This window comes from Varanus komodoensis, unplaced genomic scaffold (genome assembly GCF_004798865.1).
Source record: "Varanus komodoensis strain SLA01 unplaced genomic scaffold, ASM479886v1 scaffold3, whole genome shotgun sequence".
In the NCBI taxonomy this organism is placed as follows: Eukaryota; Metazoa; Chordata; class Lepidosauria; order Squamata; family Varanidae; genus Varanus; species Varanus komodoensis.
The window spans coordinates 38,218,438-38,243,978 of record NW_025335761.1 but is presented as its reverse complement, the minus strand read 5'-3'; the positions used below and the strand labels follow the sequence as shown (position 1 = coordinate 38,243,978).

The 25,541-nt window shown below is 43.7% G+C and overlaps 1 protein-coding gene across 17 annotated transcripts in view; it reads right to left on the bottom strand.

Annotated features, from left to right (window-relative positions):
- Positions 1 to 25,541, bottom strand: part of NRXN3 (neurexin 3) — a 1,430,678-nt gene that overhangs the window by 961,820 nt on the left and 443,317 nt on the right. For all 17 annotated transcript variants that reach the window (XM_044437223.1, XM_044437237.1, XM_044437228.1 and 14 more), the window contains 2 exons: positions 21,451 to 21,889; positions 18,235 to 18,618 (listed from right to left, as the gene is read on the bottom strand). In XM_044437223.1, coding sequence (XP_044293158.1) covers positions 18,235 to 18,618; positions 21,451 to 21,889 — 823 coding nt within the window. The remainder of the gene's footprint in view (positions 1 to 18,234; positions 18,619 to 21,450; positions 21,890 to 25,541) is intronic.

Genomic DNA, 25,541 nt, shown 5'->3' with positions numbered 1-25,541 from the left:
CACTGATTTGTTAACCACCCTAGATAACTGCCCTTGCCAAGTTTAGATGTCATGACAAGTTTTGCCTGGTGAAGATAATTATGCCAATTGGGTCGCTGAACAACTACCGTGCACAGGGTGGTGAACAAGCCACTGCGTCTTCGCCAGCTACACATCATACGAACCAGGAAAATGTGTTTCCCCCTCCTCTAGAGTGTAGGAATATTATTGTTACTCAGTGAATTATGCTAACGGAGGTCATAGTCTGGTCAATCAGGACTCAAGAGGTCTTGCATTTAAAGGTCAAGTTTTCAGAAAATTAAGATCCATGTTAACATAAGGTTCAGCAGTGCCGTGGATTTAACAACAAGCTCTTATAATATTTCTTCTTTACTTTTGACATTGTACTCCCAAGTTCTTTGCCTCATTTCATCAGGGTGACCTTTATACTAATGGAAAGATTTCCTCCCAGTCTTTCTTTTTCACATTTACCCACAAAGCTCTTTCTCCCTCCCTCCCTAACACACCCTATCTACAACTATGTTCTGGTTTAGCCTTATACACAGCCATATCATAGCTCATTCACATCTCATCAAAGGGCATTTCTTACCCAACTTTTGATTTAAGGCATTTTACTTAAGAATCTTCGGTTTGCATCTTTGTGGTGTCCTGCACATTGTGTGTGCAAGCACACATGCACAACATTTAGAAATGTTATAATAATAATAATAACAACAACAGCAGCAGCAGCAGCAACAACAACATTTTGCATTCTGCTTGGCAGAGAATCAGCCCACAAAGAAGGCACTACATACAAGATATGAGATCTTTCAATGTTGACACAAGCAGGGAGGTCAAATGGTATGTGCACTGTGCCCATGCTGTCTCTAAAAATAGCATCTGTTGTGGCTTGAAGATAGCATGGAGAACACTGAAGATACACACTGGACCACTCCACTGGCCCTATGGACATTCTGCTTAACTTCTCCCTCTGACCTCCCCATCCCTTTCCTTGTGTGTCAGGGCTTTCTATGAGTGTAAGGCTGAGGGCAGGGATGTCTTTTTTGCTAATGGATTGTAAGCTGCTCCATGAGCCATTTATTTATTGGCTGAGAAGCAGGATAAAAATTCTTTAAGGGCATAAATAAAGATCAGTCTCCAAAAAAGTTTGAGACAAAAGCAAGTAGCCTGGATTCTCAGTTCTGTGTAAATGCAACCTAGGAATTGGTCCAGGAGGAACTTATACCTTGCCTCAGAACTGACTTATTTGGGATACTTATGAATCATAAGCATAAAGATCAAATGGGTGTCCTCTACCTTATTTCTGAAGCCAATGAGCTTCTGTCTGCATTCTGGTTTTGGCCTGCCCCCACCCCCTCTCACACGCACACACACACACACACACACATCCCAGAACCAGCTTTGTCAATTACTGTGATGCAAGAAAAAGAAAACAGCCGACTAACCCCGTCTGAATTCAATACATTCTGCCAGGTGTGACCTTTCCAAATAGTGGTGATGGCTGTACTTTTGTATCCACAGTCCATATCAGACAAGAGCTGCAGTCCATTCATCAAACTGTCGGGGGTGGGGGGTGCATATCTTCATATGGGGAGGGAGGAGAGTCAATTAAGGGTGAATCATTAATGCAAAATCATTCCACTTCTCCTGAGTTGAAGAAAAGAGAAATGGCATCGTGTTGGGCCCATGCCTGCTTCCTAGTTGGGTGGGAATGGATCCAGGTGAAGCACAGAGACAGAAGGAGCTCATTTCATTGATATCATCTCCAAGGCAACATGGTAATTTCAAATATTGGAAATAATTTCTCGTGACAAATGGATCCACTTCCTCCCAGCCAGTTTCCCACTGAGGCGTTTCACTTCATCAATGCCAGAGGTAACTGTGTGCCTTGGCAAAACTGGAAGGCAGCAAAAGAGAACAAGAAATCAGGAAACAAGTTGGGCCAATGCAAGTCTAAAAGGTTCAGCTGCCAGAGCAGAGATGGGTCAGCCTCCCCGCACCGGGACCACCCTCTGTTCTCCCACTTTCTGCCAGCCTCTCCGCAGCCTGCTCAGCAACTGCTAGAAAACTGGAGGCTTTCCTAACGTAGAGACCAATCCAGGAAGCTCTCCCCTCACAAGTCACCTTCCATGTGTGCAGCATGACAAGACGAAGAATGAAGGAGGGGCAGAGCGGAAGCCCCCTCCCCAGTTGCACGTTTCAACACAGCACTCAAAGAGAACCTGAGCTGGTCTTTGGCAGACCAATCAACAAGCCACACAGAGAAAACAAATTCTCATTTTCGCCAAATCAACACATGTATAAATTTTGCCCTCAAATACTGGAAACTGAGGACTTTGAAATGCACGATATGGTAGCAATAATATTAATAGCAGTAACAGTGCTTACAGAGCTAGTATTTAACTGCCTAACACACACAAGGATTTCCTTAGGTGTTTATTTTGGAATGTACTAGCCTCAAAGTGAAAAAAATCATGCATTCAGTCTACATATGAACTAGCAAGCTGCAATGTTCATGAACAGAATGACTGGATTCCAGTGCCCGCTTACCTCGAAGCAAGCACCACTGGTCTCAGTGGGACTTCAAAGAATCACAGAATAGTAGCGTTGGAAGGGGCCATGAAGGCATAGTAGCATTGGAAGGGGCCATGAAACCTGATGGTCTACCCCCTGCTGTTGCAGGACACCGAGTTACACTATCCCACTCAGATGGCTGTCCAGTTTTGAATGTCCCTAGTGTGAGAAAGCCCACCACCTCTCTAGGCAGCTGGTTCCACTGTCGTAAAGCTCTGACAGTGAGGAAGCTTTTCCTGATATCTAGGCTGAATCTGGGCTGTCACAGCTTGAATTGATTATTCTGGTACACTCTGGTATCAGCAGGAAGAGATCTTGACCTTCCTATTTGTGACAGCCTTTGAGGTACTTATAGAGGGATATGTATTTCTGAGTAGACTGGTGCAGAATTGTGCTATACATGTCCATAATAAAACATCCTTCATCATTCACTGGACAACCAACATTCTCCAGAGGAGGGCCAGTATTGGCCAGATTCAGCATGGACTATGTGCAGCCCCAAAGCTTACTGTCCTGGCTCACAAACAGACTTTGCTTTTAGTAAAACAGTGCATCACTGTTAAAGGCTCTGATGATTACATTTTCCTTCCAGTGCAAAAGCTCCCATATGCTATGTACTGATGCTACTGATTATTTTTAAATGTTGCATCAAGGAACTAATAAAGATAGATGGTTGGGCTTTATAATGATTTCCTTATTGTCCATTCATCCTCCCTAAATGTGGATTAATTACTAGTCTTATTTACAGTACATTAAGAAATCTGAAGGATCCATCAAACACTCATGTCATTTGCCAGGATTTTTATTTCTTGAAGCTGGAAATGTCTCTTACATTTAAAAATTTAAATAGTGTTTATCAGGTTTCCATTTTTAAAAAAGGCAAACAAACAGCTAAAGATCTCCAAATCTGCCTGTCTGTCACCTTTCTGCACTGTGTCTTTTCAAAATTAGAGATATTTTTGCAAGTACCCGGGAGGGCCTTGGGTTGAGTTTCTCAAACAGTTCCTCTCCATTCCAGAAGATGAACCACTTCCAAAACTTTCAAAGCTTGTTCTCTGCCATGGAGATTCTGCCATTTTAAAAGAGGATAGGTTTAAATTCACATGTGCATATATCCAAGCCCTTAGGTATGCCTTTGGGTCCTGACCTTAACAAGGGAAATAGGCCTTGTGCGTTTAGCTCCATGGAATTGTAGATTTATATCCAGTAGATAGTCTAATTAACTGTATGGCCTAAAGTTAGAGAGGCATGAACCACCAAACTCCAGCTTGTCCAGATTTTCTGGATTCTATCTCAAAGTTTGTTCTGACTAATATCTGTATAATATTTCAAACTTTTGCTTTTATAATCTAGCTTACACATTACACCCATGTATCCATCATGTGCATTCTTAAAGCACATTTGTGCACTGTTTCAGAAATGTACCTTGCTCATGCACATTGGTCTATCCAGCAGCTATTTCTTAAATAATGGTGGGTGGCTGTGGTCGCAAGTCACACTGCAAGCTCGGACCACAGAATGCATCAGAGTCTGCATTTGGTCCAGAAGTTGTGTATGGGTGAAGACTGATTTAAAAATGAATGGAAACAAATTTCTCATACTCCTCTACCTAAAGTAGAGCATGTTATACCTACAGAATGCTCAACAGGTACTTGTTAAGCCCTTAGATTAAAAACCTCCAAGGAAGTTTCCACAAATTCCCTAGATTATTCTAAGACGGAGCTCCTCATATGGCCTGCATTCACACTGCATTCAAATCATGCTTTGTGTAATTTACATGCTTCTTGTTTTGCTCTAGAGACTGCATATAGACTAATTTGCACACAGTTGCAAAGGACTAGAGTGGGGAGTAACAGTAAGACAAAAGAGGAACCCATTTGTACAATTCTGAGGCACTAAAAATTAAAGAGAGAGAGAGCCCGCGAGAGAGAAAGAACAAATTAAGTACATGAAAATTGGGAGGAGGCATTGCTTGCCACTTGGCAATGTAATCCTCTAATTATTAAGTACTGAACTGACACCTGTCAGTGTCCTGCTGCCTTACAACACTTATTCAAGCCTCCAGGCAGTCTAGGAAGAGAAGTTATTTACTTCTGTATCCTCTTTTTGCAGCTCCTCTTCAGAGCAGTTCTGCTATTATGTGTAAATGTGTCCTCTTTTACACCCCAGACTTTTAAATCGGTACACATTTTGCCTTCATTTACTTCACAGACGTTACAGCAAATTTGGGAAGAAAATGGATACAGTATTTGAGCAAATTTAGAGGTCAGAGAGCCTGGATTTGTTCTGGGACTTAGAACATGAACCTTACTGATGCGTGGTAGAATCTTGATATCCTCACATGGTCCTTCACTGGTAGGGACCAATGTGTGCATGATTTACAAGGCTCTTCTATCTATTAGCTCTAATTCAGTTATTTAACTCTGGATCATATTCAAGCCTCTTTTATATTCTCTAATCCAAGTACAACAAATAGTATCAAAAGTTAGGATTAAACAAGCAGTGTCTCCTGCTAAATTTATTTATTTATTTATTTAGAAAATTTCTATGCCGCCCCATTCACTGAAGCCTCGGGGCGGCTCACAACAAAAATCAATTAAAATACTTTAAATTAACAATATAAATCTCTTTATTTGCATTGTATATTGTATATGAACTTATTTCCCACTCTACTAGTGCTTGCAGAGTAGCTTACAACAGTGAAAATCAGTTATAGAACACAATAACATTTCTTTAAAATAACAAGATAGCAAAACAAAGATAGGGTCTGATTGGAAAGTACTGGCCCATAAAGAAAGGTCAGCTGAAACAACAGAAGAAAACAAAAATAGGTTTTGCCATCTTACAGAATGCAGCTGGGGGGGGGGGGGTCCTCATGGGCTGAAAGATTTCCCAATTTAGCACTTTTCCTTCCCCCCTTAAATTAGTAAGGCATCCTGCCAGATGTTTGGGCACAGGGATACCAGGAGGTGGTACTTGAGGTATTATGGTCCTAAGTCACTTAGGGCTTTGAAGGAAATCTCTACTGAATTGTTCCCAGAAGCAACTTTAGGAGTTGGCAAGATTGAAAATCATCTCCGCAAACTTGTTGCTAGGTGATTTCAGCCCAATTTTGCATGTCCAGGATGCCTGACCTAGCCTCTTCTAAAGAAGCATCAAAAACTTATGTGACCTCATCTCAATTAATTCATAGAAGGTGCAGCCAGCCATGAAACAGCCCTTCCTTTTAGCCAGGGAGGAAGCAAAGCAAGAGCTGCACAACTCACTCCATATAGTAAATAATTTTGTAGCACTTCTTATTGCTTTGTAATTTTATAGCTCCTAAGTTTATTGGATACATAATGGGCAGATGTGTGTTGTCATTAAAGAGCTTTTAGGAAATGTTGCAATAAAGGTACTCAGCAGATAATAAAAGGGAAGCAAAAGCCCTCTGTTTACCATCACATAAGCAACAGCAGATGCATTGCCCTTCATAAGCAGCACCCAGCAAAGCACATAATGACGCAGAGCTGGTGCCCAGGTTAAGCAGGGAGGTGAGTGAGATTTGAGCAAGATTGGATCCCATACAATTTAGCAAACTGTTCAAGCTTCCCATTTCCCCCATTCAAGGGATTTAGAGCCCAGCAATCTAGAATCTAGCAATATGAAGGGCTGCGCTCAGACAGAAGGCCCACCAAGTCCAGGCTTGCACATGGCAGGATTTGCAGAGTGATGCAGCTCCCTCGGATGGCCCAATAGAGAAGCAGCCTAGCTCACCTTGCTGGTACTCAGTAGTCTGTAGATGATTGCAGAGCTGGGGCCACTGCAACCATGCAGTCCAGGCAGAAACCAGGGGAAGCTCTTCCCAGTCCTGCTCAGCCTTGCTTCATGTTCCTGATTTGGTTTCTGCCTCCAGACCTGCAACACCTTCACTGTGCCTTGATTTTTGCTTGTTCCCGGCTTTGCTTTTGCCTCTGGTCCTGCTGTGCAGTGTTGGCATCTGACCCTTGCTTCTTCCTGACTCAGCCTTTGCCTCTGGCCCTGCTATTTTCTCCCAAACATCCAACACTTTCCTAAGTAAGCTTCAATTATCCATTCACCTTCATCACCCTTGGCCCTTGTGTTTCGGCTGAGGATGTCTGGCACCTATATGCTGTCATCCAACCAGATGTCTATAAGAAGCCAGTAAAACAACAGAAATGCAATCTGTTGTAGCTTCTCATTTCCATTTCATCAACAAATTGAAGAGTTCCCTGGTGAACTGTTTCATTAATAACTGATCTACCTCTCAATCAGTCCACTGATGATGATTGCTATAAAGCCATGTGTGTACTTGAGCTATAGAAATATTAGATGGCTCAGCAGAGCCACTGGCAGCAGTTTTACACAATCCTGCTAGAAGATCCACCCAGTCAGCTTCGGACATAAGTTGGGGCTGGAGTCAGTAAAGCGCATCTCAAAGGAAAATGCAAGCATGAAAGTTGCTAGGACCTAAGGAGGAGTTCTCATCCTGACTACTAGACGTGAACCTCTGGCACGGCTGCCCAGGCAACTAGTTTTGGTTTCTCTCACATTGTTTTTTCAAGTGCACGTTCCTTTTGTCCAGGCTATGCAGAATTTTGCATGTGCCTGCAAAACCTCATCAAAACCAAACTGAAACGAAATTCTCACCCATCCCTACCTAGTATTTCTCCCAGATAAAAGATCTGTAGCACTGAATGCCATTTGTCTGTGATTTTATGTACACTGCATAGAATGGCCATGTGCATGAAAAAGAGAGCACAAAATAGAGCACGTGGTTCCATAAAGTTTGCAGGTGGTAATATAGATGTATAAATGAAAATTTTGAAATAATTATTTTAATTGAAATAGAAATCAAATACATCTCACCTTGGTAGCTAAGACTGTGACCAGGTGACTTGTAGTCTTCCCAGCCTGCGGCCCAGGTCCTAACTGCTGATCAATAGTTTCAAGGCTGTGTGCTCCTTTATGGTTCTTTCTCTTAATACTGGATAGCCAAGCAATAAAGGTGGCCTAACTCCAATATTGTGTGGTTGTTGCTCCTATCGAATGTGGAGCTCCTCTGAGTTGGAGCAGGAGCAAAAGGGACATTCCCATTATTCTCCCCCCTCCCCATTCCCATTTCAGCAGTTGTACGCACAACCACCCAACTACCAAACAGCCAGCAAGTTATTGCACAAAACTACAATCCAGGTTAGCTCTGTAGTGTCTCTGGAGTCTTAACTATTGTGTCCAGGCTCCTCCATAGGTATCAGCAATTAACTGGTTTACAGGAAAACTCCTCCAACCCTCAGCATGCCTCAGCCAGACATGCTAGCTGGGACATGCTAGGTATTGTAGCACCCTTGTTATATCTGGATGTGTACAGAATTGCACCCTGATATATAACATTTTATACATCTCCCAGGGAGGGCTCTTAACACAGATTTGCAGCAGAGGTTTTCCTATTATGAAGGATGAAAGAGGAAGCTTCCTGGTGAAGGAAGGGAACAGTGCACCATTAATTCACTGTGCCTGCCCAGCCAGCACCACATGCCACTGAGCTAACATTTGTATGGGGCAAAAACACAGAAGCAGAGCGATTCAGAAGGGGTCTCTTGGGCCATCTAGACTGACCCCCGGCTCCAGTTGGCTCCACTCATGACCTGCCTACCATGCCTACCAGAAGCAGGAGAGAGCCTAGATTTAGGAATAGACAAAGGAAAGCATGGTCTTAATAGGTCAGCAGCTGCTTTCTAGCAACTGAAGTTGCCCTTTGCTTTTGCATCACTCACAACTATAAGGGCAGAAGGTAACTGTGGAGGCCAGTCTTGCAATTGGCGTATAAGAAAGTGTATGCAGTCTGAACAACCATGAACGGTGGAAAAACTGTGAATCTAATAACAGTCTGCCTTGTGTTACATCCAAAGAAGCATGTCATTTTAATGACTTTTAAAAGTGGGTGCTACAAATACACTCTGAAGCAAATGAAGCCAACAAAGCAATGGTTCTATCCTCACCAATTTTAATGATTTGATCTTGTAGTTCCAGCCTCCTGAAAGCCATACCTTATGCCATGTAATGCCCTCCCTGATCTGAGTTATTGTGAAAGCAAAGCTATCTTAACTTAGTCAGGGGAAATGACCCTGTATGCATACATCAGCTAGCTCTGATGATGTCATAGAATAGGCTGTATTAAGTAGAAAAGCGGATGAGCAAAACTATATTGGAATGCTCCCTTACATTAAGGAAAAGCTCCCCACACAATTCCCTGCAAGGAGAACATTAGCAAAGAACATGTAAGCTAGGCTAGGACAGTTCTGCCTGATACACTAGCTTTCTATTTGCAAGAAATGTCTCTCCCATACTTTTCAAAAGATTATTCCAAAATGGTTTCTCCTACTGAAACCTGAAGTGGTGTATTCCATCTCAACTCCTCCAGTTTCTGCTCCAAGCAGGGTAGGCCTTTTTCATCTCTATTAATTTGTCAGATGCGCCACAATTATAGCATAATGCTAAAATTATGTTCTGGGTCTAAGCCCTGCCTCCAGTTGAGCTCTTCAGATTGTTTATTTTGATAGATCATGGACCCTTTTTCAGATACCCTGTTATAGCTGTATTCCATAGCTTCACTGACATTAGCTTGACACCTTAGTTCAAGAATCCGTTTTGTTCTGGAAGCTGCAACAGAGCCACAAATATGGAAAACTGCCCAGAATTACAATAATACCCTTGATGCTTGCAGCAAAGCCAATGCTTTTCTGCCATCCGTTAGATTAAAGGAAGTTGCTTCAACAACAGTGGGAATATGTAATAACTGTAACTCCTGAGTCACTACCCAGCTAACAAGCTCCTATGGGCTCCTTTGCACTGGCCACACCAGAGCCTCTGTGGCCCAATCCTGAAATTCTCCTAGTCACCAGAGAGGCCAACAGGTATAGATATTGCCTGGACAGTTCTTGTGATTCCTGGGGACTAATTATCTTCTAACACTCAGCTATTGCTGCGTATAGCCAGCCTTCGCTTTAGCGCAATCAGGTAGCAAGCCACCTTGCTAAGCTTTCCTTTCATTCCCCAGAGCCATAGTACTATGAACATAGTACACCTTCTTCTGAACCAGCCACCCCAAGTCCAGCCAAGAACCCCATAGTCCTCTGCACTCTGGAACTTCTGAGATCAGGCACCAGTTCTTCTTTCTTTTTGCAAGAGCATCCCTCACATTGTGGGCTGAGCTGAGCTAAGCTTAGGGATTCCTTAGTTCAGCTCAGCCCTAGTGTGCACTTGATCTCCAAGGTTGCTCCACAGGATCCCTCCCAGCACAGTTCTCTGCTCCTTGGCAAAGCACCTGTTAGCTAGGAAAATGCTTTTTCAATCTAAAATTGAGCTCAATACATGATGTTTCCTACATCAGTGTTTGGTGCCTCGCAGGGGACAGTGGCCTCTCTATGAGTTGCCAGAGTGAGTCCAGTTGTGCTGGTCAAAGTGGAAAGCTGGAGCATTGGGATGGTTCCAAGGCTTGGGACAAATGCAGCTATTTTAAAACCTAGTTGGAAATTCTTAGTTGTTACCTGTCTAAAATGGAAGGCAAGTCATTTCAGCTCAGCCCTAGCTGAAGTGCATTTCTGTGAAACCTAGACATAAGCTGTAACTATGCCATGTACTCCCATCAGCAGACATAAAATAAGGGATATCTATGCCATGATGCAGCGCATAAGCAATTGCATATTTTCGTCAACCCTAAACTTGCCACTCTCTACCCCTACCATGTACTTGCATTTTACTGCATCGTCAGTAGACACGTAACCTATTTATAGGTCAGCCTTTCTCAAACAAATGTTTCCCCACAAATGTTATGAACTTCAAATATCATCTGTGACCAACAGCTATGCTGGCTGGAGCTGACTGGGGTTGTAGTCCAAAACATCTAGAGACTGACAGGTTGAGAATGTCTGTCCTAAGCCTATAGATTTCCTAATCAATATAACACATAGCTTCTCTCTCTCTATCGCTCTTCTTTTCAGTCTTTTGCTGTGCACACAGGTCCTCTAAAAGAGGAATTTGGAGCAGAAGGATCTGAAGAAGAGCCTGGAGGCCCACCAAAAGGAGTGGCATTTCTTCAGCATTTGGCATTTCCAGCACGGATCCCTAATGTCACAAGCTGATCTGAAGACAGGGTGCATGCCATGCCTCAATCTGTGCAGTGCTTGGATTGTGTCTTGAGGAATGCCTGCAGACAGTGAAAAGGTGGTTTTGCAGTGGAGCAGAAAAGCACATCATTTCCATAAGCTAGAACTTTCCATCTGCAGATCACCCTCATTAGCTCAGTCAGCACAGCTACTGTGTTCACCAAATGCTGCAGCAGCCATCAGGCTCTTTAGCAAATGAGAAGCCAAAAGACATAGAAAATGCTAATTACTCCCTCAAACTATGTCGAACTGAGAATGCCTCTGTAAGCCCATCTGTCCTCATACCAGCCCTCTCTTCTTACCCCATCACCCTATATAGCATCTCCACTACTCTTGTATGCCTTAACTAAATTGACAGAACACCGTAAGCCAATATATTCTTACTGCTTGTGTATTAAAGACCCTTTTAAACATTAAAGACCCTTTTAATGTTTCTTTTGACAATGTGGCTACGGCACCAGTTTTCAAACAAAACAGGCAAGCTTCTCAAATCCACACATCCAAACACCCAACCTTGTCACTCCAAAAACAAATCCTCCAACAGATCTTGCTCTTGTCTTTTCAGGGAAGTACTGAGCCATGTTCCCCACCAGAAGCACGCAGAGCCCTTTGGATACATGCAGGCCCATCAAGAAGCACAGAGGACAATGCTGCTTGTACTAAGTAGTTCCTCAGCTTAGGCCTGGTTCTCATCAAAGTTCAGGGAAATGTGTGCAGATCAGCCACAGGAGCTAAATGGAAGCATTTGCACAAATCTGAATTCCAGATGCAGGGCGTGTACCATGGGGTGGCCCATCACTATGATCCTCTGTGGTATGTGCTTCTAAGAGCAGTTGGCCTTCCAGATGTTGTTAGCCTTCACAACAGTCCCAGCCAGCATGGGATTAAGAATGGGCAAGTCTGTTGGTTTTGCTTTCTCCTTTGTTCACATGGTTTCAGTCTCAAGTTCCTGCTCTCCTGAATATGAAGAACTTTGTGAATGAGCTGGAACCAAATCGTCATCCATCTGCACTAGACAAATTCAGCAACTACTGTTACAGCATGGACAGGACCATTATCTACCTTTCTGACAGGTCCATACCTTTCTGACCAATATCTGCCTTTCTCTCAGGTTCAAGAGAAGGAGCCTGGGAGGGATGTTGCCAGCCTAATGCAGCACTGACATGGTTGAATACAGAGGCTTGAAAACTAGGCTTTCCAGACTTTCCCTGTGCATAATGGGGTTGCAATCCCTTTAAATTTGCAGCTGGAAGGTACGTCTAGTTCCACTGCTGCTGTTGTAAGTGACCCTGGCAGCTTAGCATGTGTTTTACTAGCTTCTACTGGTTCAGCAGCCGCAGCCTCTCTTGAATGGGGGTGGTCTGGCCACAGTGGTGTAGGCCCTATACCTTCCACACTAGACTACTGCCAAGTGCTCTGTGTGGGCTGCCCATGAGACTGCTAGCATAAAAGACAGCAGCGTGACTTTTGTCATGCAACTCCTTTGCAGGGGAAATGGCCCTTGATACCTGTTCACTACTAGACTAGGTTTATGGTTTTACCATTAGTGTACCAAGTTTAAACAACCTGGGACCAGGATACCTGAAAAAATATCTTCTCCCTTATCAACTTCCCCCATCACTGAAGTCATCCTGCCCCTGGTGTTGCTACGTGGACCTTTGGCCTGAGTGAAGTTCACCCAGGGGAAAAAAAAAAAAACCTTCATTATGGACATCAGGCAGGCACCATCAATATGTTGTTTGCAATGCCTCCTGAAAACATAGAAACATAGAGAGTCAGAAGGAGTCTCCTGGGCCATCTAGTCTGACCCCCAGCTCCAGCCGGCTCTGCTCATGACATGCCTACCATGTGCATGTCCAGCCTATCATTGAACACCCTCACCGATGAGGCTTCAACCACCTCCCGTGGAAGCCCTTTCCATGTCCTAGGGATCGTAACTGTCAGGAAGTACTTCCTGGCATCCAAATTGGTTCCCTTAGCTTTGCTCAACTGGAGCACATCCTGCCCTCCTTTGCAGGGAAGAACACCCAACTCCATGTGATACCCCCTCATGTACCTGTATGTCAAAAACAGATCCCCTCAGAGTCTCCTCTTCTCCAGGCTGAAAAGACCCAGGTCCTTCAGTCTCCCCTCATACAGCTTTCCCTGCAATCCAGCCACCATCCTTGTGGCTGTATGCTGCACTGACTCTAACCTGGCTATATCCTTCCTGTAATGAGGGGCCCAGAACTGAACACAATACTCCAGTTGTGGGTGCACCAGAGTCATATAGAGTGGTAGTAATACCTCTCTCAATCTAGAAGCCACACTTCTGGCTATGCAATCAATGGTGGTGTTTGCCCTCTTGTCTGCTGCATCACTTCTCTGTTTCAAGAAGCCTTCCTTAGTTGACCAGCTGCTGCTTTTTAATCAGTATTCTCTTTAATAGGGTGATGTACTCTTTTTAATCTTTTTAATTTACTGCTCCAGAATCTGTTTAGATATAGAGAAGTATATACATGCCATAAATAAACAAGAGCTAACCACTCAAAGCCTGATGAAAAACCCTGTGAATTTCACTTTCTTCCACACTCCAATTCTTTAAATCTCAAGGTTCCTTCCTCAAAAAAAAAAAAAAAAAAAAAGTGTGGATTTGGTGAGTTCTTATCAAAAGCTGAAGCAAGCAAAATTCTTTCCCATCCCTTACCTCCCTGTCCTCTAAAAGTGATGAGAAATATTTCTTTCAAGCAGGTCTACACTGTAAAGTCAGGCTCAGATGGCATGTCAACCATAGATGTATGCAAGTGACTGTCCATGCTTCCAATTTACTCATGTCATCAAAGTGCTGTTACCAGATGTAATCTTTTTGTATAGGAAGAAAAGCCAGAATCTGACACTGAATCCTCACCTGATGTTGCACGGCTCATCTGAACAGACAACTTGCACAGGCAGGTATTATGAGCAAGCTAACTAAAATTATACCTTGAGCTTTCAGTGTCCGTTAGCATAGAGAGTCATTGACCAGCATCCCAATTCAACAGTGGAAGACTTGCCACAGTATCAAGGTAGATATAAGAACTGAAAGGAGAGCAGGAATGAGCTTCGGATAAATGACTTAAGTCAGCCACTGGTTACAGATAGCGGAAGTTCTAAATAAGTGTTTGGAAGAGCTAACTGTCTCTTAGGTCTTAGCAGGCGGAAAGGTAATGCTAGAAAGTACTTGCAGGCTCAAAGAACCATAGATACAAGGTCTGCTTGAGGAATTCAGTTGTGTGGGCTGGCCTAATATACATTTTCTGGACTAAAATATGGATTAGTGTTAGTTATTTTTCCAACTGTTTCACTTTCTAAATGTTTCAACATAGTTCTCAGCTCAAAAGAGTATTTCAAAATATGCATTTAGAAATGCGTATTTCAAAAGAAAAAGTTAAAAGAAAAACTGTGTTATTTAAAAAGGTATGCTAATACACATTTTTCTGCCATTTTTAATGATATGGGGTGCAATGCATTATGGGTGCAACCTTTTGAAAGTGACACAGCCCAAAAATTGGAATATTGCTCATCCCTATTTAACATAATGCCGTGAAGATGATATATGACTGGATCCAGAGGAAAGAGCTGCTGCAAGATTGCTTTTGCTGTTCTCTTCTCAAGATTGTATGGTGGGGGATATGCATCTACTAGGAATATGGAAGTATCCTGCTTTGTATAGACTCCTGAATAAGTTGACATCCACATTATATGGAAAGCTTCCTGTAAAGCATTGAACCCTTTTCTTTGAATTACTTTTGCTTTCATATGAGTGCAGTCATTTCTCAGAACCGCATTCAATTTACAAGCGTTAAGGCATGTATGTGTTTCAGAGTACTTTGCTTTCATCTCATGTGCGCCTGCACTACATTTGTAACTCTGAACAGCTGTTCTTAGCACAAATCAGACTGGAAATGCATAATGCTCCTACGTGTGTCAGGTTGTATACAAAAGAATGGAGTAGTCTTCCATTTCCTTTTAAATTTAAGGGATCAACGGGTCCATCCTACAGGTAGCAAACTGACACACGCCCCATTTCTAATGCATTGAAAAGTACCTTGCCTGGAAATACATTTCATTTTTTTAAAAAATGAGAGGGTGTAGTTACGATGTTGATCGCAGGGAGTGGAATAAACAAATTAAGAGCTTCAGGAGTATGCCTGAATACAAGGGCTTAAAGTATACAGAGGTTCAGGACAGGGTTGCTTCTGAGATCTCTAGGTGTGCCCCTCCAAACATTTCAGTTCTAAGCTTGCCATATAAGGCCAGCAAGGTCTAAAGGGGATTCGAAAAACATTAACTGGGATGTGAGTAACTCTGTGTGAGCAGAAATCCTGATAAAGAGGACTCTGTAATCACATAAGATAGCTCTATTCCATTCACGCAAACTTAAGTAGAAGTTCTTTTCAGTCTTTGCCAGTTCAACATGGTAAAGTCTGAACTAGGGATCTGTGACGGAGCAAAAGTGGAGCTCACCAAGGTTCTCTAAATTTCATCTCAAAGTCCATTCCAGTGCAAGCCCATATCCTGTTGAAAGTTTTGTTTCTTCCTTTCACATGAAGACAATGTGTATATTTTCATTCTTATTTGTCTAAATGTATGCGGCAATTATGTGCATTTCTGAAATGTGCACATTCTTCTTCCATTGATTAAAGTGCATTTGTGCACATTTTTCAAAAGTACACAAGACATATTTTAGATGCTCTTTGGGGTGGGTGGGCATGAATAACAATGAAAGCTGAGAAATGCATAGACTTTAGCAGCAGTTTGTGTCATAAGTAGGTTTCTCCCTCTGTCTTTTCTTCTCAAGCTACTCAAATGAGATTTTAGAAGCAAGTCCTTTTATTAAACCTTAACAAGATGCAAAGCAGAATAAATCAAAGCAGTGTTCTCATTGAGATGTAGAGAAAGCAACTGTCCATGTCAAGAGTTGAATAAAAATTGAAACCTCCCTTCCCTTTTCCTTTCCTTCCCTTCTCATGCTCTGCCTGAGTATCTTCATCAGGTAACCTTGAAACTGCAAAGTTACCTGCCAGCTCTGTTCCCAGCTTCCACCACAGGACTGGACGAATCTAGCTGAGCAGCTTGTAACATGCAGGAGCTGGAACCCCTCTCTGCATGAGCTCCAGTCTTGTGACACCTCCCCTTCCCAACCTTTGTTTCCCTCCTGGCTTCTGTGGGTAGTGATGAGGAAACTGCCAGATCAGGTGGGTGACATGAAGAGTCCCCACAAGCTATCAAGAGCCCACAGTCTTTCCAGTCCACTAGATACTGTAAACAGCCATGGAGGCAACAAGCTTCCAGGAGGTCTGCCAGCTCAAATTCTTCCTCCAGAATGGAGAGTGTAGGAGAAGAAAGGGAGTGATGAGGGTCCCCAACAAAGGAGAAAGGAGACAGGAGAGAATGGTGGAAAACGATAATTTTCACAGAAGGGTCAAGCTTGGAAGTCATTTGGTTGATCTGTGTCACAATGTGTAAAGGCCCAGTACAGCAAGCTGCAAGTTTCTTGCAGAGTGGGCCCGAGCACATGCTTGATCAAGAAAGTGCAAACTGGGTAAATCCTGATAAAAACAGACAGAAATGAATGCCACCCTGTTTCCTTGCATGAACAGAGGTGGACAAGGCTATCATGCCAAGATTTAGAGGATGGAGCTAGCATTCACAGCCACGAAACTCTAACTGCTCACAGGTTTTGGCAAATGCCTAAACTGGGCTAAGTTGGTACCATTTAATGGAATAAGTCCTGTTTATCACAGGTAGGAAATTTAGAGTGTTATATCTACACAAGCTGATCCAGGAAAAGATAGTCACCTTACATATGTTGCATAATAACATAACAATGTAGCCCTATACCTCTCCACTCAGTAGTAAGTTCCATTGAGTTCAGTGAGATTCCCTCCTGGGTAATTACATGCAGGAAAGCAGCGTAAGAATTGCCTTTCTGAATCTGACCAAGGTTCATTTAGTCCAGCACCCTGTTTCGATAAGGCAGGGATGGGAAATGCAGCTGTTGCTGGCCACTCTACCAGCTTCTACAGCACAGAGGGGGAAAAGGGGATCCTACAAGTGTTTCATGGCTAAAGCCTCTTGGAAGCATTCTGATCCTAGTCCTAATTCTGCTGTCACCAAGAAGCTTGCCTCAGAAACAAAGCCATTGGTTTGGGTTTGCCTTTGTTTTTACAACACTCAGTTCATTCTGAGCACGGCATCAGACACAACACAAGGGTGACAATTAATGGCACCGTCTGGAATTTGAATAGTATATAGATCAAATGTTCTAGGTTTGCTAAGCTCCTTCTCATTTGACCAAGAACAGATGAGTCTCTTGGCTGCCAACACCAGTAATAATTGTGTCTCATATATCCTGAATCAGACATCTTTAAGTGACCAGTCAGAGAAGACAATGAGAAAACAGTGGTGTGACCTCCACTGTACCTAGGAAGGCTCTCCCTGGCTCTCACAGTTCTGCCCTTGACACTGGTGAACTTCAGTCCTCCTTGATTAATTTGGTCCCATAACACTCAAACGGAGATCTGCATTACCAAGAGAACAAGGCACAGGCAAGTACCAAGTCTATTGTTCTTTATTTCAGAAGCTGAGCTCAGCATGCTTCTGCAAGGCCATCGTGGAGTTGCCAAGCATCTGACTGAGGATATGCATCAGCATGAAAGTCTGTAGAGTAAATCTGTCCTTCTGGGGGCCCCAAGCCAGCCAGAAATTCTCCAGATAGTTAGGACCTTTCCCTTCGACCTTTCTACCAACCACCAATCATTTCTTGGCTTTTGTGCCATTTTTCTCTCATTCTTAAAGGCTGAAATGCTTCTCCTAAGGCTTTGTGACTGGTAGTAAGAGGCTTTAAAGCAAACAATGCTAGTATTTTGGCCTTGCCCCTTATGCTTTCAGCTCCAACCATCCCTGAAGTGTGGCCCTCAAGAGCTTGTGCAAAATGAGATTTGGCTGTCTTTCTAAAAGTGTTTCAGCACCCTGCTGGATAACAGGCAGCGTCCATCGCCCTCAGGCAGGTCTGTTTTCCACAGTATGAACTGACTCTTAGCAGCTCCTAGAAATGCTGAACAAATGCAAAATGAATTCAAACAAGCTGCGATTTTTATGCATCCAACCTGTGATTTCCACAGTGGACCAGCTTTTTCAGAGTCACAGAGATTCTGTACACTTCTGAATGGGTTATACAGTTCTAAGTAAGGGGCATTCATGCTAATGTGCATTAATGCTAATACACACTTACACCAATTACTACTAATTAGTACAGAGAGTGAATTCTGGTGAAAACGTCCAATCCCATCAATGAGCGGCTGATGGAACAAAAGAAGACAACCCTTGATGTAGAGATGGAGGAGATTTACCCAAATCTGTACATCCCTAGCTAGCCATGATTATTCTAAAGGGCCTCTTCTCAGCAGTGAGAGCTCGCATGCCCATGGTGCTGTTCAGTCAAAATTCAGCTCAGGACTCAATGTGGACTTACCCCGCTCACATGTTCTGCCCCAGTAGCCGGTCCCAGTGCAGTCACAGATAAACCGGTTCCAGCCATCTTTGCAGATAGCGTTGTTCTTGCAGGGGTAGCTGTCACACTGCTTGGTGTTCACCCGAATGCAGGAGGATTTGACGCCCGCAGCATTCTGCTGCTCTGCCAGCTGCCGGATGTTCTTGCTCCTTCCGTCAATGAAGAGGTCCCGGATGCAGCCCACATAGCCATAGTTCAACATGGCTGTCCAGAGTTCCGTAGGGAGGACAAGGCCTGCCCGGTTTTCAGGCAGCCCTCCAAGGTACATGTCCCCTTCCAGATCCAGGATCTCACTCTCCCCACTAGCAGTGAATGGTGTTCTTCTGCTGTTCACCGATATGGTACCTGAGAGGGAACAGAAGCAAGGAAAGGGGGAATTCAAGCTCTGCTGGCAAGCCCAGTTCAAGTTTCTGTGTGGTCTGAATATTGGTGAGAAACGAGGGCTTTGCTACAGGAGACGAGAGATTCTGGCTGAGGCAAAACCTTGACACTCAAGAGGACTTGTGCGGAAGGTCTTTGCTGCCCTCTACCAAACCTGCCAGACAGTCTAGTCACGGGGTAATAAAACCAAGATGCTTGGAAACATATGAAGGACATCCAGTCCAATCCTCTGCAGTGCTGAAGGAATTAGAAAAGGCTATTTTTACGCATGGCCTTGGAAGCTCCTACAAAAGCAACCTGTCACTCTGATGCAGAATAATTTGGGCAAGACGATCAGCTATTTCTCTTCAAATGCAAAAGGTGCAGCAATGCAGGACAGCCCTGTCTTTCTGCGCACTTGTGTCAGGGCACACATGTTGATACTGTGGGTTCGCCCCCACCTTTCAGGGCATATGCCACAGCTTCGCTGCATGCCTGCAGACAAGCCCCATCTGGGTCACAGAATCACTGCATATTTAGCTCACAGAGAAGAAAAGGGGAAGAGGGATTACTCAGCCATAGCTCTGTGACAGAGCCCATACTTTGCAGGCAGAAGGCATCATGCTGTGCAAAGTCTGGAGCCAAGCAGGGCCCACCTCCCCTTCCCCACCAAGACAGGTGTCCCATCTCCCACCCCCCACATTTGGCCCCACAAGCGCTGGCCTTGCTCTGCCCCAACCTCTCTTTCAGACTGGCTCGGTAGAGGAGGAAGAAATGGGGCACTTTTCTTTGTGGCACCCCAACAAAAGAGGGAGCGGAGCCATCTGGCTACAGTGCTGGGAAGGCAAATGTTGCAGGGGCAGCGGCATGGTGGAGCCCTCAGGATGCTGGGCTGGGACTCAGGAGACCAGGCTTGAGCTCCGCTCAGCCCTGAAGTTCACTGAGTAACTTTGGTCTAGTAGATGATCTTCAGCTAACCTACCTCGCAGGGTTGCTGTGAGAACAGAATGGAGAGGAGGAAGCAAACCATAGATGCCAGCCTGGCCTCATTAGTGGAAAAGGGTGAAAAAAGTAAAATGCCCACTTGCTCATTCAGGCACTGGGGCCAGAGTCTAAAATGACTGAACTGTATCACTGCATTCATGCACTGACACGAAATGTCCAAGTGTCAACAGTAGCTAGATAGAAATGTTTGCCTTTTGTGCAGGGATCACCATTTGAAGTCAACTGTGGATAAAATAAAGCTAGGATAGAGTTCTACCTTTAAGTAGGTTGACAAGATGCAACGTTCTCCATCAGCTAAAGCTTGGGGTGATAACATTTAAGACCCCATTATTCTGAAGCAGGAGAGCACAGCACAAGCATAGCTCTCTACCTCCCACTGAAATCAATGGGACAAAAATGTGCCAGGCTATGGCAGGATTCAGCACTTTTTAATCCATGCAGAGTCCGGCACTTCTCAGTCCTCTTGAATATGGCAGGAACGAGGAGACCGATACTGAAATCTGCTTCAAATAGATGGGCCTGTGATGGCACAATCCTATATAAATATCTGCTCAGAAGTAAAGCCCATGAGATCAAGGCTTTACTCTCAGTGGTCCAAAAGCTGCAATACTACACCCATTTACCAGTGAATAAACCCCAAAGAACACGATGAGATATATTACTAAGCAGATGTACATCGCATTGCAGAACTCTGCCTGCTTCTTTTACAGTTCTTATGAATGTCGCTGTCCAGCAGCTAGGTATACAACCATATGCGTAAGCAAAAGATCAAGCAGTGGAAATGAATGCTTTGGATTGAACTGATCTTGGAAAGCTAATCAAAAGTGAGCCAACCCGAGCAAAAAGAAACAATGACTTTGCATCCCTGTAAGATGCTGCAGTCTGTATCAACCAGCTTCAGGTGATGCAAAATCCCTAATATTAAAACTTGCAGGTTAAAAAGCGAAAGCAAAATCCTGCCAGGACTAGCCCTTTTCGACTTGCTTTTTCTGCCAAGGAAAACTTAAGTAAATGAGTGGATACTGCATTATCCATCAAAGTTAAACTGTTTAAAGGCTGCTAGTTCCAGCATCAATCCCACCATATTTTGTGTCAAAATTCTTGACATCTTAATGAGGCACATGGATTATGTATTTCTATTTCTGTTGTAACAGTAAGTGCACATCTGTAAAAAAAAATCTGAGTGACAGCATGTAGTCCTACTACCAATAGGCAAGTCACTGAATAATCTGGAAAGGACTTTATTTCTCCATCTCCAAGAGGAAATTAAATAGTTCTATCCTGAGTCCATTCCAAAATTCACCTCCCCCTGTCTTATTGATCAAAAACTTTTATATACCATTCTAGAGTAAAAACTCTCAGAATGGCATACAATCAGTCTAAACATTAGAACGAAGCATATCAATAACACAGTAATCATAAAATTTCAAATATAAGCAACAACAATCAAACAGATAAATAATGTGTCTATCTGGACATACTCAGAAGCAACACAGGAATATGCATGTCTGCCTGAACCAGGTCCCTTCCCACAACTCAGCACCCACATTCCTCACAACATATCTGGTAGTTTATGTGGCAAGAATATTTTATCCTTCTTTGAAGGATTTTTGAAGGTCCGTGGTACCATAGTGCACCCTTCTCCAACCTGGTGACCCTACGGATGTTTGGGGCTTCCACTCCATCCAGCAAGATCAGTGATAAGGAGTGCTGGGAGTTATACCCTGAAACATCTGCAGGGAACCAGGCTGTGGTAGGCTGCTGTAGAGAAAGAAGGTGTCCCTTCCGTTTCCCAGAAATTTATCTTCATACCTGATCTGCCATCTCTTTGAATATCAACATGATACCATTCTCCATCGTTAGCTTTTCTCTGAGTGGCCTTTACTTTGACAGTTCCAGAGCCCATGTCAAGAAGCAGGTAGAGATTTCCATCCAAGAGTTCCACAGCAAAGAAATCCACTTTGGTGTTCTTCTGACTTCTGGAATCCTTCCTCTCCTGAGGTTTTCCATGGGTGAAGAGTATGAGGCCATTGGGCTCTGTGGTGCGGAAGTCAAAGGAGATAGACCCCATCCGCTTGGTGTTCCATTTAGGCAGGCTAATGTAGGCCTCAGGTGTCTCAAAGTTGATGGGGTCCAATGTAGCCACATTCTCGCATGTGAACTTCACCTCCCCATAGATTTTCATTTTTGTGTCACCAATCCTTGCCAAGCGAGACAGCTCCAGACGGATGTCATTATTCTTATAAACAACCTGTCAGGGATAAGGAAAAAGCCATACATCAATCCAGATAATAATGCACACTTCAAAAAGAAGCACCCAAAGATAGGGAAGTGTGGGAATTTTGTTTCTGTCCATAAAACATGTGAACATGTCCCGTTCACAACCCTACATGCAAATGTTAGCAAGAACAGAATTATTGGGATTTCTTTTTTTTTTTTTTTGCAATTTCCCAAACTTGTGTGTGCATTAAAAAATGTGCACTTGCACATTAGCCTATATTTTCATGTTTTAGCCTATTGGAGAGGATGAACTTTTTCTGTGTGATTACAGAAAAGAAAAAGATGCTTATCTTGAGGAACATAATCAAGGTGAAATGGAGTTTGAGGGCAAATTCAGAGAACTTCAGTGAGTTTGAAAATCACATTTTTCCCCACCCCTTCTCAAAAAAGCTCTGGGGATAGAGCTTTTGACTCTGAACAAGACCTGTCTCGAAGGAGGAGGAGGAGGAGAACTGGCATTCTGTACCAGTCTAAGATTACAGAGAAACAAGATAGAGCATTCAGAGAAATACAAGTTCCCACTGCCAACTCCAGAGTTTGGGTAATAGTTGGACAATATACCCTTTGTATTCACCCAGTCCTGGAGTGGAGTTACTGCCTTCACGTTGCTGCTGTTTCTCTTGCTTCCTTGCTCTGGACCCAATCCATGTGGCCACCCCGGGGGTGACTCAAGGAGGCCCTGCTGCTACTTCTTCTGTCAGTGTTGACACTCTCTGAGCACGTGAACAAGCAGCAACAGGAAGGAGGAGGAAGAGCAGGGCCAGCAGTCCCAGGGTTTGCTGAGACTTGGGGTTAGCAGCCCCTGCTGCTGCTGAAGCCCAACACAATCGATCACTCTTAAGCTCCATCATGGAAGACAGGATACCACATCCACTGTACGCCTGGAGCCATGATGCTGGATTTGCACAACTGCTGACAACTTGCGTGCGTGACTGCTGCCATTCAGAATTTCCCCATCATAACCACTGCTGAATCCTGTCCTGTCCATCAACATGGGCAAGCCAGGATATGCGTGGACTCCAACATTTTATTACTTAATGGAAAACAGATCTTGTCCTCACAAGGGTTAGAATAGCCCTGGGTTTGGTACAGCGAAAGCTTCAAGCAAACGTACACAGTAAGAGCTGGATGCAATGTGCACACTCCACCTGGATACCCTCTGTGCACACAGCGTTCTGTTTCTGCACATGTGACTTGCAGGCTTTGCATACTTTGCATACGTTCCACAAATAACTATATGCTCTGTGCACTTTGTGCAAAGAACAGCACACTTTGTGTACATTGCATAAAGAAGCTGCTAGTGTCCTGAACATACGTGGACTTGCTTTTGGCTGAGCTCGCTTCCTGGCCAGGGCTGAGTGCAGAAGAGAAATCCAGTGAGCACAAGAAAGCCTGATCTTCACAACTGGTCTCATCTTTGCATCCCTAGAGACATCCTTGTTCATTATTATAGAAGTAACCAAATGTGAGTTTACAAGAGCTGAGCAGGGCTGTCAAGGACAAGACACTTTGTAGGGTGTTCCTTGATAGGGTCACCGTAAATCAAAGATTATTTGATGGCATATAACAACAGTGAAAGCAAATGTGATCCCATTATGTGACTCCACAAGCAACTTTACCGAACGCATTTGAGCTCCACAGCAAGACAGTCATATTCTGACCCACAAAATGATGGCACACATCTGTGCCAAATCAACAGAAAAAAATGCTGAGATTCCAAGTATATTTTACACTCAAGATATCCTCGTGAACTCGTTATTTCTTGTTGAAGGAGAAAACCATGGAAGGGAAGTAATGAGGCCAAACACTTTTTATAGTGAATAGCTTTGCCCTGAAAGAAGCTTATTTGAACTGGAAACATGTGGGGAATCTGAAACTGAATTAATGTCCACACTTTGCATCCATACAGATTGCCATTCAAAGCATTCAAGAACTTCAGGATCAATAGCGAACATGGTAAGACATAAGAACATCAAAAGAGCCACAAGGGTCCATCTAGTCCAACATTCTGTTCCCACAGTGGCGAACCAGTTGATCACAAGATTCCAAAGCCAGGTTATGATAATATAATTTAACAATAAGGTAAGTGCAATAGCACCTTTCTGCCCAAGTTCGCCAGCAACCGATGTGCACAGGTCACTGTCTCGGATTTTATTTATGCATTTATTTATTGCATTTGTATGTCATACCTCATAGCCACAAGGCTGTCTGAGCAGCCTACGTTACATTGCATTACATTAAAAAATGTTAATAAAACAAACCAATACAAACAGTGAATAATAAAAATTTTAAACAACAGCAATGATAAAAATAAGCATTCACATAAAGATAAAATCACATTAAAATAATCAGTTTAAAACAACCCTATCCTAAAAGTATCCAGCAAATAAAATTTCTTTTTCTTAAAGGCAAAAATGAGCCAGACACACTAGTACACATACAGGGGAAAAAAACTTTCTAACTTCCTACTTCCAACCTTCACTTCTTAGTATTATCTTCCTATTTCCACACCTCTGGATACCACTTCCTACTAGCCTTCCTCCTGCAATGCTCCCTACCTATCCTAGCCAACTTCTTATCTTAAATAACCCAGTACACTACAGTGGAAAATTAACTGGATTGTATGGAACTGCCACATGGAGGAGAGAGACACCCCCGTGGCCTGCCTGCTTGACCGGTAGGCTCTTGCTCCTACCTCACAGGCCTGCGCCCTCCTAGCTCACAGGCCCTGTACAAAGGAGGGAGGTGATGGAATCAAGTGGGGCACTGTGATGGGGGGTCAATTAGTGAAGTGATGGGTAGCAGGAGATACAGCATTCCATGGAGGGCTAGCCAAGTAAAGGCGTGTGGCCCAGGAGGTCAGTGACTGCATGTGTTCTGGCTCCCCCTGCAACCACAACGCTTGCCCTGCCGGCCTGTCCCTGGGTCCCCAGATGCTGCTTTTAAATGCCAGATCAGTACACAGCAAGACCTTCCTCATCCATGACTTCATAGTGTTGAGGCTGCAATCCTACACGCATTGAAATTCTACAACCAAACTCAGTGGGACCTAGAGGTGAGCAGATGTGCATAGCACTGACTGTTAAGTCTGCAATCCTATATACAGCTGCTGGGAGTAGCTCTTAGAGACCTGCCTTGGGCAACCCTTTGAGTAGGTGGTGGCAATCCTGTGCTCATTTACATCAGGGGGAGTCCGCCCAACACTGAGGTTTGGGCTGTCAGCATCCTAAAACACTGTCTAACCTGCAAGTCCAAGTCTGAGATAGACTGACTCCATAAAGGAAGCTACAGTCTTGAACTTACAAGATCTTAGCATGGCTGCCATGGATAGGGCATGCTGGAAGGCTTTTACTCGTAAGGTTGCCTTAACTCTAAGACAACTTGACATCACATCACAACAACAACAAAACCGATGAGCATTTATGGAGGTGTAACTGCTAGCACTTACTTGAAGGTAACACACTGAAGACCTGGCTGTTAGAGGCAAAACAGTGAGCTATGTTACCTTTGGACACTGAACGAAGACCTAAAAAGGGAAAAAATAAAAAGCAACGGCCACACAAGAAAGCTCCGTAATGCTTTCCCTCCACTTCTTACACCAAGAATATCGGCAAGTGCTAAGC